The sequence below is a fragment of the Rhinichthys klamathensis genome, unplaced genomic scaffold, assembly GCF_029890125.1.
Source record: "Rhinichthys klamathensis goyatoka isolate OS25496 unplaced genomic scaffold, OSU_Roscu_1.1 h1tg000185l_1, whole genome shotgun sequence".
In the NCBI taxonomy this organism is placed as follows: Eukaryota; Metazoa; Chordata; class Actinopteri; order Cypriniformes; family Leuciscidae; genus Rhinichthys; species Rhinichthys klamathensis.
The window spans coordinates 572,731-589,009 of record NW_026606713.1 but is presented as its reverse complement, the minus strand read 5'-3'; the positions used below and the strand labels follow the sequence as shown (position 1 = coordinate 589,009).

Genomic DNA, 16,279 nt, shown 5'->3' with positions numbered 1-16,279 from the left:
TATGAATCAATCTGACTACATTAGGCAACACCAACAAAAGTCAGATATAGTTCCTCAAAGTCACTTTTTACTGTGTGTGTGTGTGTGTGTGTGTGTGTGTGTGTGTGTGTGTGTGTGTGTGTGTGTGTGTGTGTGTGTGTGTGTGTGTGTGTGTGTGTGTGTGTGTGTGTGTGTGTGTGTGTGTGTGTGTGTGTGTGTGTGTGTGTGTGTGTGTGTGTGTGTGTGTGTGTGTGTGTGTGTGTGTGTGTGTGTGTGTGTGTGTGTGTGTGTGTGTGTGTGTGTGTGTGTGTGTGTGTGTGTGTGTGTGTGTGTGTGTGTGTGTGTGTGTGTGTGTGTGTGTGTGTGTGTGTGTGTGTGTGTGTGTGTGTGTGTGTGTGTGTACATTGGGTTTCCTAAACCTAAAATCTAATCAGATTGTATGCATAGTTATTCCCAAAACACACTCAATGTTCCAATCCTGGACCACAAAAACAAACAAATCTTGTAATGGGCAATTCATGGACAGGCTACAAACAGTATGTTATTTGTTTGAATTTATATATATATATAGTACCGGTCAAAAGTTTGGAAACATTACTATTTTTAATGTTTTTCTGTATTAATGGTTCTGCTCAGCAAGGCTGCGTTAAAAAAAAATCAAATATACAGAAAATGCACAGTATACTTATACAATATAGGCTACAGTAAAATTGTGAAATATAATTTCAATTTAAAATAATGATTTGTTACTATTTATTCCTGTGATCAAAGCTGTATTTCCAGCATCATTAATCCAGTCTTCAGTGTCACATGATCCTTCAGAAATCATTCTGATTTGATGATTTATTGTCAATGTTGGAAACAGTTTAATATTGTTTTTTTTTTTTTTTTTATAACTTATGAAACTTTTTCAGGATTCTTTGATAAATAAAAAGTAAAAAACAAACAAACAGCATTTATTTGAAAGAAAAACTTTTGTAATAATATACAATACCGTTCAAAAGTTTGGGGTCAGTAATTTTATTTTTTCTTTAAAAAAAGAAATGAATACTTTTATTCAGCAAGAGTGTGTTAAATTGATTAAAAAATGTGATAGTAAAGATTTATATTGTTAGAAAAGATTTCTATTTTGAATAAATGCTGTTCTTTTTAACTTTTTATTTATCCATGAATCCTGAAAAATGTATCACAGTTTCCACAAACACAACAGCACAACTGTTTCCAACATTGAGAATAACCGAGCATCAAATCATCATAGTAGAATGATTTCTGAAGGATCATGTGACACTGAAGACACACACACACACTCTCTCTCTCTCTCTCTCTCTCTCTATATATATATATATATAGCTACATATTATACAAATTAATGCATATAAATAGGCCTAACAATATTTTTTCAGATATAATATAATTTTATTATAATACAAATATTATTTTACAATATTATTATGTATAAAATAGCATGTATAATTATGTATATTTTCTATAAAACACATAAAAAGTGGACGTTTTATGCAGTAGCAAATGAAACTGTGATTCCCCTTGTCTCGTGCACGCGTGTTCGTGCGCGTCCGCGTTCTCGCCCTCAGCATGTAACAGTCACACAGTAAAATCACATTTCCGGGTTCTTCATGACCGCTCCCATTTTGTCTGTGTGTGTGATTTGTGCTTCGGGTAAAGCGATTAGGTAACTCCTCTTCCTCCTCCTACAACTACAACTTTCATGCACCCAAAATGGTGTTTGAGTGTCAGCCCTCTCTCTCCTCTCTCTCCTCCTGCCAGCAATGTCAGCTGATCCCGCATGTTCACCCCCCAGCCTTCACATTCACAGACCGAGAGCAAGAGCATCACCCATTAACAATTGCATTGTGCATTGATTCTTTCAAACATGTTTACATTCGTTTTCAAATATAAAGGACATCATCTTTTGCAGCAGATCCAGATAAAACAGGCTAATATATTAATATGTTAATGCGTTGAAATTTTTACATTTGGTTCTTTATTAGCTATAAAATCTCGCTTACAAAAAAAAAAAAACCCGATAACCTGCTTACATCAAGCACTGGTCATTTTAACAGATCTAGATCAATATTATAGCATTCTGCACAGTGCGTTGACATTTTAGGATCGTGCTTTGAAATACACAAATAAAACTGTTTATTTAAACTGTATGAGCAATGCAAGATAAATTAATATTTTAATATGCATGCATTGATTTCGCAATAAAAAGCTCACTTACTAATACATGCACTGAATGATTTATTAAATAAAGATCACAATCTTAACATAAGCATTATGGTGCTTTGATGTATATAGTCAATGCTCATAAAACAACATATTTGCATGCAATATATTATATATATCATGTAAATATGTTGTTTCATGATCGAGTAACTATTTACGTGCCTATATTTACGTGAGTGAGCAATAATATAAGCAAATATGCACAGTAAATGCGCGCACGAGGCAGATATTTGAATGCATTTTAAAATGGATTTATAACAGTGCGCTTTCTGTCATGCAATAAGCGTGAAACAGTCCAGCTGATTACTGGAGAATAATATGGTCGCTTTTGCAATACTCCTTTGTTTACATGCAAGTCCTCCCGTTCGGCGGAAGGAGGCTTTTTGGTAGTGCAGGGCTGTGTGTGATTCCTACCAGCTGTTTCCCGCCTTGAAAGACATCCGATCAGCTGCAAACACACACACACGCGCACACATGCAGAAGGAGGGAGGGAAAGAGAGCAAGCGAGCGCCACACACACACACACACACTACGAGGGAACCCCATCAGCTGGAAGAGTAGAGTAACCTTACAACTCAACACTCATCTCACGCGCTCATGCCCGAAATCAGCAGAACGCGCTTCTTATTAAATGACAAATAGACGGTTTTGTTTTTTAAATCAATAAAGTACAAGAAGAATCGAGGAGCCCGAGCTGGAGAGAAGAGGGGAAGCATGGAGTATTTCATGGTACCAGCTCAGAAGGTGCCCTCCTTGCAACATTTCAGGAAAACCGAGAAAGAAGTCATAGGGGGCTTGTGCAGGTACGTGAGACCCTCTTTAAAACCATTGCGCTCGAGACGCACACATATGTGCGCGATTGTTTAATCGCGCGCCAACAGCGGCAGCACTACTACTAGAGTAACATGCACGCATGATTTCTGTGTTATTGTGTACATGCGCCCATCTAGTGGGTTAAGACAGGACGTAACCCGCGCGAGACTCGGCTTTCTGAATTTAATTCACCTCCACGGGGTCTATGGAACCCCCTTGGCTTGTCAGGTCAGTGTTACCTGTGTAATATCAAGGCGAAATCGATACATTTTGTGTCTAACAAACACAAACCACGTGGTTGCATGCACACACACCACGCTGCTGTTCTCGCGCGCGTGTTTAATGTTAGAAACCGCGCATATTTCGGTGCACACATGAATCAGTCGTCATGCATAGAGGTTTATAGGGTAAAAGTGTGTTTGGGTTGAAGTTCGCGTGTTCTGGTGTGTGTTTTCGGGGCTTAAGTTATTGTGGGCAGTGCGGCCATGCTTGTGGCTCGTGCATTTGGCGTCGTCTGTTTCTCAATGCAACTAAATGTTAAACGTCTCCGGACTGCCATTGCTCACGAGTGTCTCCGATATGAGGTTGAAATAGGCGTAACGCGCGAGAAATCTCGCCGTGCGCGCGGTGTGAGAGAGATCAGATGATATTTGGACTCTGCGTCGCTGCTGCCGCATGGACGGAGGAAGCGCGAGAGCGAGGCGCATTGTTGTAATGGCGGACCGTGTCAGCTGTGAACACGATGTTTTTTATTTAGGCCAGCGACTATGTTGGTTAACTCGCTTGATATTTTAGTTTCGGCCCACTGTGAATTAAATGTGAGGCATTTAGAGGTTAGTAAATTAATAACTGGTGTTATTTTAATAAGGGGGTGTGTATGCTGTTGAAGGAAGGCCCCGTCAACGCATCTGCGATCCATTCTCAGAAGGGGGCGGGGCCAGTGAACCGATTAGCGCAGGGCGTTCTGGGAATTGTAGTTTTCCCTCCGATGTCAATTGGCATACAAATGATGTCTTCAAAGGGGTGGTTGTTCACGGTGAACTTTGCAGCCCTTTTTACAGGTAATTCCATGTTTCTTCAATATATATCAAACGAAGGCTTCCAAGGTACAAATAATACACAATTATTTATACAAAAGTCCGAAACACCAAGGTAGTAGCCTACATGTTGTTACCTTTTGTTTGTTTATTTGTTTACAGGGGCAGTGCGTATTAATAAACATGGCTGTAAATGTGCCAGAATTTGACACAAATGCTATTTTTCATCTGTAGACCCTTGACAGACTGTTAAAAAGTCACCCTTAAAACAAGACAAAGCATTAATACAGGTTGTTATGGTGGTGAAATTGGTGGTGAAATTATGCTAGTTAAAGTATATCTTGTACGCTGGCTATTTTATTTTTTATGTTTAAGTTGTCAAGCAAAGGCAATTATTCCTTCACATAATTTCAAAGCGGTCTCAAAACAAAGTCTAGTTTAAACTGAGGGATGCATTAAATCATTGTTTTTTTATAGCATTTAGTTTGTGTGTTGTGATTTAACTCCCAGACAGATGAGAAGTGCTCAGTACAATTTTAGGAATTCAATCTTGTCATATCACTACTATTATTGTATGATGAAATCATGAATTTAAATTATTATTATTGTTGTAAAGTTATGTTATTTTTATATATAAATTTATTTTTACAGTTTTAATTCGACATTTTATCGATAGCTTTGCATATTACTTGAAGTTATATATATATATATATATATATATAATTTTTTTTTTTTTTTTTTTTATTATTACTATTGTAATGGGAGCTTTAATTATACCAGTGCAAGTTCTCTCGCCTCACACTGAAATCCAAATTCTCTTCTGACCGTTTAATTTTCATGCATAAAAGAAGCTGGGTCACATTCATGTGTACGGCTGGGAACGGCTGATCTGACCGTATCTCTCGGTCCACTGTTGGCTCTTGTTGTGATTTTGGCATGGGATCTGTTTGCCGGGTTTTGAGCCGCTTGGACGTAAGGAAGCGAGCAGGGAAACCTCTCTCTCGCCTGCACAATTGTTCCCCGTGTTTGTCCTCACGCAGCTGAGGCGCTGCTGATAAGAGAGGCTTTCCAGAGATACCCCGTGAGATGCCCAGACAGGGAGGAAGTTCAATTAGGGTTTGATTTCCTCGGTCAAAGCATGCGTGTGATCGTGTGAGGCAGAGATTTCCAGGGACTTGAGTTTAGAGACAATGGACTTGAATGAGCATTCAGGAAAGTCAATATTTTCTACTTCGCACTCTAATGTTTCTCTTTTCCATTGTTGCATCCCATTTTATTCAACTTTTATTGAAAGTCAGTATTTATTACTTCACACTCTTATACTCTTAATGTTGCTTTCTGTTTTAGGGATGTAAGCAAGGAAAAACACTTGGCTGTTTTATGTCAGAATGTTCATTTTTAAAGAAATCCTTTAACTTTATTAAACTTTTATTGATTCCGTGTTTAAATTTAATTCCAAAACAAAACATTTAGCCAGGTTTCCTTAACAAAAAGTACTATGAAATAAAACAACAACAACAACATTGTAATGGCACAATTGGTATTGCCATGGTATTCTTTGAAGTAAATTACAGCATTATTTAAATAACATAATGTTTCAATATAGTAATCAAACTACAATTTCTTTAAGTGCTTTATGACCTCAAAGGGTTAGTTCACCCAAAAATGTAAATCCAGTTGTCATTTACTCACCCTCTTGTCGTTTCAAACCCGTAAGACTTTCGTTTCATCTTCGGCACACAAATGAAGATATTTTTGATGAAATCTGAGAGTTTTCTGAGCTCAGTTTTTATGACATCAACTTTAAATTTGTAACACAACTTGGTTAGACATATTGCTGGTTTCACAGACAGGACTAGGAAACTAGTAGAAACTAAAGGTCTAATCCAGGATAAGCCAGGATTAGACCTTAGGTCAAATAAGGCATTTAAGTGGCTTTTATAAACGTGCCTTAGAAAAAAAACATTACTGGTGTGAATCTTGAGACAAAACAATGGCACTGACATATTTTAAGAGATATCAGTGCAAGATGCTTTCAGTTAAAACCGCTCAAACATGCATTTTAGTCTAGGCTTAAGCCTTGTCTGTGAAACCAGGGGTAATAATATAACTTTTTCTACACTTCCATTTTTTGAAGTGCTTTCACTTCTGCAATAATCTGCCGAGTGTCTTCTTTAAAAAGAGTCCAAAGCATTCACCATTTAAATTCAGATCTATGCTCGAAACGGTTAACGGGTCAAATGTAATATTTATACCGTTTTAATTTTCATGTAATATTTATACCTTTTCATTCATTTGAAGACTAAAGTGCAGTATAACATTTCTTCTTCACAGCTTAGCAAACATTCCCCTCACGCCAGAGACGGCGCGGGACCAGGAACGGCGTATTCGGCGGGAAATCGCCAACAGTAATGAGCGCCGGCGCATGCAGAGCATCAACGCTGGCTTCCAGTCCCTGAAAACACTCATCCCGCATAGTGACGGAGAAAAGCTAAGCAAGGTGAGTCCTGGGAAGAGTGGGAAAAATCAAGTGTTGATCTCAGTGTGGTTCTCTCAGAAATGACAACACTTTTACTCGCCCTCATGTTGTTCCAAACCCAAATGAGTTTGAAGCTTGAAGCAAGGATTGGAAAGCAGTCCATATCACTTACAATGCTAAATTGCAGAACTTCTGAAGACATCTGATAGTTGTTTGAAATGTTCTCCTCCAGTGAGTTGGGATTGAGTGTTTGAATCAGATCAGTCCAATGTGTGAATGAATCATTCAGAACGGGTTTTGTGAGCCAGGGCTGTTTTTCCCAAAAGCATCGTATGTTGCCATCGCCACCAATGGTCTCTACGATTATCTTGGCTTACGATGCTATTGATTGATTGATTGATTGATTGATTTGTAAGTGTCATTTTTAAGAGTCATCTTTTTAGAGACCTTTCAAAACTAGTGGCACTTTTACTCACCCTGAATACGTGGTCCATTCATGTCTTTTGAACCCATTCGATAGCTTTTTTTTTTTTGAAACAGACTGAAATTGAAGTCATTATTTATTGCTAATCTTCCCGTCTGCTTAATTGCATTGGAACATTATTTTCTGATTAAGGTTAAACAGGTTTGCAAGAGCATGCAAGTAATGACAATGTTAATTTTTGGCAGTGAACGGGTAGCAAACATTCTCATTTAAATCTAGATTTGATCTCTGCGTATGTGCCAGCACAAAATTAAAATGTTAATGATAATTTTCATTGTTTTAATCAAGTTTTTTTGTGTGTGTTTTTGAAAGAAGTCTCTTCTGTTCATCAAAAATACAGTAAAATAGTGGAATATTACAATTTAAAATAAACAGTGAATATATTGTAAAATTTAATTTATTCCTGTGATCAAAGCTGAATTTTCAGCATCGTTACTCCAGTCTTCAGTGTCACATGATCCTTCAGAAATCACTCTAATATGATGATTTCAAGAAACATTTCTGATTATTATCAATGTTGAAAACAGTTGTGCTGCTTCATATTTTTGTGTAAACCCTTTTTCCAGGATATTTTAATGAATAGAAGAAAGAAATTTCTAACATAAATGTCTTTACTGTAATTTTTGATCAATCCGTTCATTCTGAAAGCATTCTTGCTGGATAAAACGATTAATTCTCGCTGACCCCAAACTTATGAATGGTAGTGTACTTCTAGCGTCCTTCACATTTGACCAGTACATGGATGTAATATGATCTCTTTCTCTTTCTCAGGCTGCCATCTTACAGCAGACGGCTGAATACATCTTCTCTCTGGAGCAGGAGAAGACACGGCTGCTGCAACAAAACACCCAACTCAAACGCTACATACAGGTGAAGCTCGTGAAAGCGTCTTCTTCACTGCATATCCTGTATCTTCACTCCTCTCACCTTTTCCTCTTCCTCCCCTCAGAAGGAGTTCAGCGGCTCGTCTCCGAAGAGGAGGCGCGCCGAGGAGAAAGATGAAGGAATCGGATCCCCAGACATTCTGGAGGAGGAGAAGGTGGAGGATCTGCGGAGGGAGATGATCGAACTCCGACAACAGCTGGATAAAGAGCGCTCCGTTCGCATGATGCTGGAAGAACAGGTATATTTGTGGCCATATCAGTATTGGGCAATGTTTGCTGCTTAAGTTTTATCTAAAGCAGCAAACACACACTGAACACATGGTGAACGCGCACTGCTCCGGGTGTGTGTTCACAGTGTGTGTATGTGTTTGTGTTCAATATTCACTGCTGTGTGTGTGCACTTGGATGGGTGAAATGCAGGGCACAAATTCAGAGTATGGGAAACTAGGCGTCACGTCACTTTCACTTCATCTGTATCAGTCTGAATTAGTACATGTGGCAACTTAATGGTCTATTTTTATCGTAGCGGTCAAGTAAAAAAAAAATCTGCTAGTGTTAGTAGTTTTTATTGTTGTTGTTTTATAAATAGATATCTATCTTATTATATTGGTTATCATATATCTGTGTATGTTGTTGTTTATTTAAAATAATACTCTCTCTATCATTCTCTGTATATAAATATGTATTGGATAGATAGGTAGATAGATATAAATATGCATAGAAAGATATATATATATAGATAGAAAAATGCATAATAGATAGACAGATATAAATATGCATAGATGGATTGATAGATAGGTGGATAGATAGATAGAAATTTGCATAGATGGATAGATGCATATATGGATGGATGGATGATAGACAGACAGATAGATATATAGCAAGAAATACACACACACACACACACACATATATATATATATGAAGAGTTTGGTTCCAAAACGCAATAAATCCATTTAGATTAATTTGAGAAAAGTGTTTTCTTTACCAAGAAAGTGGAAAGATGAAAACCACTATTTTCTGTTTCAAACTTTCACATAGCATTTGTAGGTCATAACAAAAAAAAAAAAAATCCAGGTTTTGATTTTCAAAGATTTATTATAAAAAAAATTTTCCCCAAAATGCAATTAATCCATTGAATCAATATAAGTTTTTTTTTTCATATTGAAACTGTTGAAAACAACACAACAACATAAGTTTATTAGTATAATATTTTTATGGATCCTCCTCCCGAGTGCCTCATCTTCTTAATTTCCTCACGTAAATGATTCGATTTCGATGCCTTACGTTTCTTACCCACCGCAGAAACAACCACAGGTTCATCAATGCCGTCAAAATTATTCATTTTTTTGTTTGTTTGTTGATCGAAAAGTACAAAATAGATTAGAAAAACCAGGAAGCCGGGAATATTTAAGGCACTGCCGTTACTGTTTACATTGCGTGGAATGGTGCGTTGTGATTGGTTGAGAGCGGATATATCGCATTCTGCAGAGAAGGGAGACTGGCGTTTGTCGCGGTTTGGAAAGAAAGGGAGAAAACATGACAGAATAACATGGCGGATATCGCATTTTACTTAAAATTAAACATTGACTTTTTAATACCAACCAAATACAATACTGATTTTTGTAGCAACTAATTTTTTTTTTAGAAATGGCGTTTACTGCGTTTAGGAACCAAACTCTTCTTATATATATTTGCAATCTTATTGGCTCAAACTTAAAAAAGGATATGCTCAAGAAAATTGTAGAAAATGTTGTATCAAGTCCTAAATGAATTGTAAATACCTTTTAGCTTAATTTTGATTAAATGCCATCTCCCATTACAGAGGGTGTTCTCATTCATAATAGATTTTTAGTATTTGACAAATTTCAATAGAAGTCATTAGGTGCAGTTTGATCCGTCTCTCAAAGTTTTGCTCGACTAAATCTCTTGCGTGTCTGTGTATTGATCGTGGCCCGGTGCTGTAGAGTCGTCATCTGTGAAATCCGTTATCAAACTTTTCTTTTGCTGCATCAGTTCGCTAAAATTAGCTCGCTTTAGTCTTTGCATATTTAATGAGATTTCACAGAAGGTGCACAGCTCCCCTGAGAGCACGAATCGTTTCTGAACATCACACTTGAAGTGCAAATTAAACCCCAATCTCTGCTGCTATCCATGAAACTCGCTGAAGAAACTACCGCAGGCAAAAAACAACAAAAACAAACGTCTTAGGAGGAAACACTGCTCTCCTATACCTTCTAGATATGTGCTGACCGAGGGTCTCTGTGTTTCTGTTAGATCCGTTCGTTGGATGCCCACTTGTACCCTGAGAAGCTAAAGGTGATCGCGCAGCAGGTCCAGGAACAGCATGTGCAGTCGCAAACTCTGCTCCGCCTTCAACAGCAGCAGGAACAGCTGGGAAAAGAGACCAGCACCCCTGCGCGCAGCCCGCTGGTCAGACAGACTCGCTTTCTCGCTCTTATCACTGATACACTAACACTGACTGACAGACTAACCGTCATTGAAGTACGGAATAAAAGAGAGGCCCTCAGTTTTGCAATGCAGCTTGTCAACTTGAGTTGATCTGATGTGATGATCCACTAGAGGGCATTAGAAGAGTTAAAGACCACATCAAATGACATTTTGCAAGCCATTTAACTTCTATAACGTGACTGATTTCTGAGTGACGCAATATTCATAATATAATAATGTAGGGCGGGACTTCATTTTACCCATCATGTAGTATTATTTCTGTCCTTTTTTTTAGTATTGTTTTTATGTGAACAGAGAAATATTTTACAGTAGTGTTGAGAAGTTTTGGGTCTGAGATTTCATGGACACAATAAAATCATAAAAAGTGACAGTAAAGACTTTTACAACATTGTAAAAGATTTGCGGTTCTTTTGAACTTTCTATTCAGCAAAGAGTCCTTTAAAATGTTTCAATGCGAAATGTTTATTGAGCATCAAATCATCATATTAGAATGATTTCTGAAGGATCATGTGACACTGAAGACTGGAGTAATGATGCTGAAAATTCAGCTTTGATCACAGGAAAAAATGACATTTTACAATATTATTTCACAAAACAAATGTAGTCTTGGTGAGCATAAGAATTCTTTATGAAAAAAAAAAATCATACTGACCCAAACTTTTTAAACTAGTGTAAGATTTTTTTTCTCTCTTAAATGAGCACTGCTGAATTGTGCACAATTAGACCATAAAAATATAAGTAAATGTATGCATGAATAAAGTGTAGGTTCTTAGTTAATGGAAAAGTCGTCCTTAATTTGTTGTCCTGCTTTATTCGTCAGGTGTTTTCTCCTGCCACGCCGCCTGCACCCACTCATCACGCCACAGTAATTGTACCCGCCCCTGCGCCGCCCCCCCCTCCCCATCATGTCACCGTGGTTACCATGGGCCCCGCCTCCGTGATCAACACAGCATCCACATCACGACAGAACTTGGACACCATTGTGCAGGTAAAACACAAGTCTACCCAGCTCCAGGAAAAAGTCATGAATGAGATTTAACTACTTATATGTGGCTTATTGGCCATATATGTTTTCACAGACACTAAGGAACGGCACCCGAATCCATTTAAAAGTGAGTGCAGCGCTACAAACAAGCATAGAAAACCTGGAGCTTTTAAAAAAAAATGCATTATGAATCACTTCCATTTATTTTATTTTTTTTATCAGAATTTTTTTTTCTCCCACATTATGCAGTGTTGTTACTTATCCATATTGGTAAACGGTTGTCGCTCAGACTAAAGGCCCCGATATACTCACGGCAAAGTTCTTTTTCGTTCTTCGTTTAGGGGTAAATCGAAGTTCAAAATACGTGAGCGGCGATATACTGTTATCGAACATCTGACACTGCTGAGAAAGTGTGCTGCACGCTTTCCTCTCAATAACAAAATAAACGCACAATAAAATTGAGAAAACAAGCATATATTCCCACTCAACAGGAGAAATTAAAGGGAAAACATTTCCATGTGATAGAAGGTGGAGCCTCTGCACAAACCTACCTATTACCTAATCGCCACAGACCAATTGGAGTACAAAGGTGTTTACCAGCCGGAGCGAACTCCCCAAACAAACTTCGTTTTGCCCTGATTTTGTTGGAAATGACGTCACGACAGTTCGTTCTTCAACTCCGCTTGAAGTATATCGGGGGCTTAAGGATGTGCAAAACTATATATTTATGAATCATTTGCAGCAGGGTTGTATGAACCAACTGAACAATTTGTCTGCCTAAAAGTAGTTCAGTGATACCAAAAATTAAAAAAATGGCAGTGACTGAATGCAGTCTTGCTGCTTTTTAGTAGAGTCAGTGTGTTTATTTGTTAAATATCTGTTAATCTATTTTATCTTCTTTAACTCTTTATTGCACACAACCATTGTAAACCTCACAAATAAACTGAGCCCTACAGATCATGGATAATAACTGGAATATTCCACTCAGCAAGTGATTTTGTTAACATCGAGTGATGTTAACCAGTTTATCTATTTCATGTAGTACACTTGCTAATATAAATAGTTTTTTTTTTTTTTTGAGAAAGTGTGGGAATGGCACCAATTGACGGGTCTTTGAGGCCTATTAGAGCGCTGTAGTGATGACGTATATTTGTTGGCCAACTTATCACCCTGGTTCCCTTGACAAAAACCCAATAGGATTTTTCCATTGGCCTTTGGATTATTGCAGAAAGTAAGATCTCTGTGATCAACAAATCTTTATGATTCTTGCAATATTTTTTTTTGTTCATCTTGATAATATTCTCAAATGAACACAACTTTTATGAATTTTGAAGCCTAAATGCAATCGTATTTAAACATTTGCTAAATCGAATGACTTCAGCGTCACCTTTACTAGGCTTCCAAACAACTCTTTCAGTCTTTATTTAAAGACTTGGGGCCAGTCGTGGCCTAATGGTTAGATAGTCAGACTTGTAACCCGAAGGTTGTGGGTTCGATTCTCAATACCGGCAAGCAGGGAGCAGACTCTCAGTACAGTGGGGGCGGAGCTTCATCATGGGGCCCTCTGCTACCAAGTCATTTTAAAATTAAAACCGTCACTGCTGGCGAGGGCCCCGTTCCTGTCCAGTGACGCAAGATCGGCGGCGTTTGAGGGACCCCTAATTGGCACGGGGCCCTGGGGCGGCCGCACACAAGCACCCACGCTATCTCCGCTACTGCCGGCAAGAAATGTCTCAGGTGCCCTTGAGCAAGGCGCCTAACCCCCAATCACTCCTTGGGCGCCACAGCAAAAATGGCTCCCCACTGCTCCGGGGGTGTGTCCATGGTTTGCAGTGTGTGTGTGTGTGTGTGTGTGTCAACTACTCGTTGCTCCTTATGTGTGTGCATTTACTTGGACGTGCAGAGAACAAATTCTGAAAAACAAAGTATGTGTTACCATACTTGGCCTTCATCACATGTTACTTTCACTTTAAAAAGCATCTCCTCTGAGTTATAATAGTTTACAAGAGCGTGATCATAAACACCATGAGGCTGTAAAGCAAACTAGTGAGTAGATGAGTTTGCCTGTTCGACAACCTCTGTAGTTACAGTTAGCCACTTGCTAGCACATGGTGGCATTGGCCTACTGATGTAGTTTGTCGTAGAATAAAAAGTGAAAATATCTTAAAGCTGAAGTCGGCAAGTCTGGCAGATTGAGTGGACTTAGGCAAAATTTTGAATGTTTACAACTCTCATGCCCCTCCCCCACTATATAAACCGATACCCTCCCACCGAGTTCGTGCTCGTCAGTGCGTGTGCACTGTGAACGCACCCGTCTCATCAGCATCCATCAACACCATGGAGTATTTGGAGGTATGCTGCCCTGGCTAATCTACCGATAGATTGCAATTGCTAACGTCATTTATACTCTAAATGAGCTTACTTGATTTGTTAGTGTTTTGAAAGCGAGATACATCCTCCATCACTCTTTGTAACTGCGTGAACTTCCGACGTATGTGCATGTGATTGTAACGTGCGCCCGATCTGTGATTGACAGTCAGATCTTACACCCCCCTGCGCTGATTGGACCCGATGATCCGGGAGCTGTGGATTTTTGCAAAACAAATAACAAGCTCCAGGTGGAGTTAGAAGCTCGGGTTTTTTTCTAAAACCACTTTATTTATGTTGTTCTTTCGGATCATAGTGTCGATTTCACTGAATATGATAAAAAAAATGTTGCAGACGGCAGCTTTTAAGCTCGTGTTAACCACAGTCCGTATTTCAGGGATTCAACCAAAAACCCATTGACTTTGGGATGATTGAATCGCCAGTGCTTTGTTTCTGGGGTTTTGGCCTACAAAAATACGTCATTCCTGCAGCGCTCGATTACATCCTGTGCAGCTTCACACCTCAACTAGTCTGGCCCGTTTTAGATCATAACAAGCAACTGAACAGAACTTTGGCAACTAAACAGCCAAAAACATAATAAATCCAAGTCACCTTAACAGTTTCGTCCTGTTTTCCCGCAGGCTATCCAGCACATCGAAGGCACACAGGACAGGATGGTCGTGCCCGAGGAGGAAAAGCGCCGGGCGGTCATCGTCACCCCGGGCCGCGTCCTCACAGACACCGGAGACTCCGACACCGCCTCTGACAACGAAGGATCTGAGGACTGTTAACTGCCCCGGTCACCCCCATCCCCATATCCGCCCCACATGTAACCGGGGGGCACGGCGAGGGGTTAGGGGGTCTGTGGAAGGGCCTCCGCAGAAATACTCTTTCTTTCTCTCTCCTCTCTTCCTGTCGCTGTCTTTACACTCGCATACGGGACTCACAAAAACTCAATGACTTGGAGGTTTTTTGGGGGTGGGGGGAGGGGGTAAAACTAAACAAAAACTGAAAGATAAAAAAAGAAAGTTTACAGGAAACGTGCCGCAAAAACAGAACGAGCACGTTTATGTATACTCACACAGTACACTATAACTCCATAGCACTCTGGTAACTTGTTGATACATTCATGTGATACAGCTCTTACTCATACTCCGTCGTCTATAGTTTCACCAACGCACGCTCCCAGGTTAGCGATTTTGTGAGGGGAATCACAAAATCTGTCGGAATCTGCCACAGGTCTTCCAGGCCTCTACTTCATCACTTCCTGTTCTCCTACATCACTTCCTGTTCTCCTACATTCTGCCCATAAGAGGGCAGTTGAGTGTTCTGATTGGAGGAATCCCATTTCTGCGCTACAGGACGTCTCATCTCTCAAAACAAACCATTTGCCCCACTATCCCGCTCTGGCTGCGTCATATTCCTCTTTCCGTTCTGGGGAGGCTTGAAGCATCACTGTGAGCCAATGAGACTTCAGAAACCTGTTCCACACCATGGCTTCCGAAAGTTTAGAGGAAATGTTACTTTTCTTTTGACTTTTTTTTTTTTTGGCGTAGACGCGCCTCTAGTTTTCCCATTTGCTGGTGATTTGTCAAGTTCTCAATAGCGTGACAATGACTGCCACTGCTCAGAGGGGCTTTGTATTGCGCGCACTTTTTAAATTACGCAAAGAGGGGGGACTTTGTGCACTTATTGTCGCTCACCTTTACTGGGCTGGGTTCCCAGTACACACGTTGGTGTAGGGTGAAGCACTCCCTCCGTCGCGTCCAAACACCCCCCCCCCCCCCCCCCCCCACGGTCCTGTCCTTAAAGTCGTAATTTCAAAATTCTGGCCGAATTTTTTTTAATGTCGTTTGTATGTCAAATGAATGGAATAAGCTAACCGCCAGGTACTCGTACCTGCGAGGAAATTTGTGTCGCTTTTAGCACATTTGCTAATATAAGCGTAAAGTTTTTTTTGTTTTTGAGGAAGTGTGGAAATAGCACTACCAGGGTTGTCGTGGCCCGATTTCAGCCTATGCAGCTCTTTTGGTTCTCGCCCCCCCCCTACTGAGAGGAACTTCGTGGCCACTTTGGTCTTCTCCCAGAAGTATTGTCATGTCCGTTTGCCGTCCAAGTCGTGTCAGGTGCTCTCTGCGGCGTGAGAGTGACTAGCCCGTAATCTTGCGCTCTAGCTCTATGCACTCTGCTCGCTTGAATGTTTTAGTTTCCCTGTATTTCCTGGCGTTCGTACGCGCCACAGATAATCACATGGACAGCAAGGTGGTGCTACTCCTGCTTGAACTCTCCAGATAAGCCAGGGATGTCCAATCCTGCTTGTGGAAGGCCATTGTCCTGCAAAGTTTAGCTCCGTTCCCAATTAAACACACCTGAAACAGGTGTGGTATGGGACGAGTTGGAGCTCATCTCAGCAGGACGTTTGCCCTCCAGGACCAGGATTGGAGACACCTGGAATAAGCCATGCGATACTGTGAACTCTTCATGCCCCTGGTGGGACTGAGAGATGTATCCCGTGCCGAACAATGGCCAGTG

General features: G+C 39.9%; 1 protein-coding gene across 7 annotated transcripts; it reads left to right on the top strand.

Annotated features, from left to right (window-relative positions):
* Positions 1–2,688: 2,688 nt before the first annotated feature.
* tfap4 (transcription factor AP-4 (activating enhancer binding protein 4)) lies at positions 2,689–14,728 on the top strand. Of its 7 annotated transcripts, none has more exons than XM_056261728.1 (8): positions 2,689–3,029; positions 6,411–6,576; positions 7,811–7,909; positions 7,992–8,162; positions 10,201–10,356; positions 11,216–11,383; positions 11,475–11,507; positions 14,389–14,728. In XM_056261728.1, the coding sequence occupies exons 1-8, from the start codon at positions 2,941–2,943 to the stop codon at positions 14,536–14,538; spliced, it is 1,032 nt and encodes a 343-aa protein (XP_056117703.1). In that variant the 5' UTR covers positions 2,689–2,940; the 3' UTR covers positions 14,539–14,728. The 7 variants fall into 7 exon arrangements, with proteins under 7 accessions (XP_056117703.1, XP_056117707.1, XP_056117702.1 ...); XM_056261727.1 differs by having other exon boundaries at positions 2,690–3,029; positions 7,989–8,162; XM_056261731.1 differs by lacking the exon at positions 2,689–3,029 and adding an exon at positions 3,131–3,267 and having other exon boundaries at positions 7,989–8,162.
* Positions 14,729–16,279: the final 1,551 nt, after the last annotated feature.

Bases quoted from the DNA above. Each gene is read 5' to 3' on its own strand.
- tfap4 (XM_056261727.1), top strand. From the start codon at position 2,941: ATGGAGTATTTCATGGTACCAGCTCAGAAGGTGCCCTCCTTGCAACAT. The intron at 8,163-10,200 runs GTATATTTGTGG...TGTTTCTGTTAG, and splicing joins GCATGATGCTGGAAGAACAG to ATCCGTTCGTTGGATGCCCA. The intron at 11,384-11,474 runs GTAAAACACAAG...ATGTTTTCACAG, and splicing joins ACTTGGACACCATTGTGCAG to ACACTAAGGAACGGCACCCG.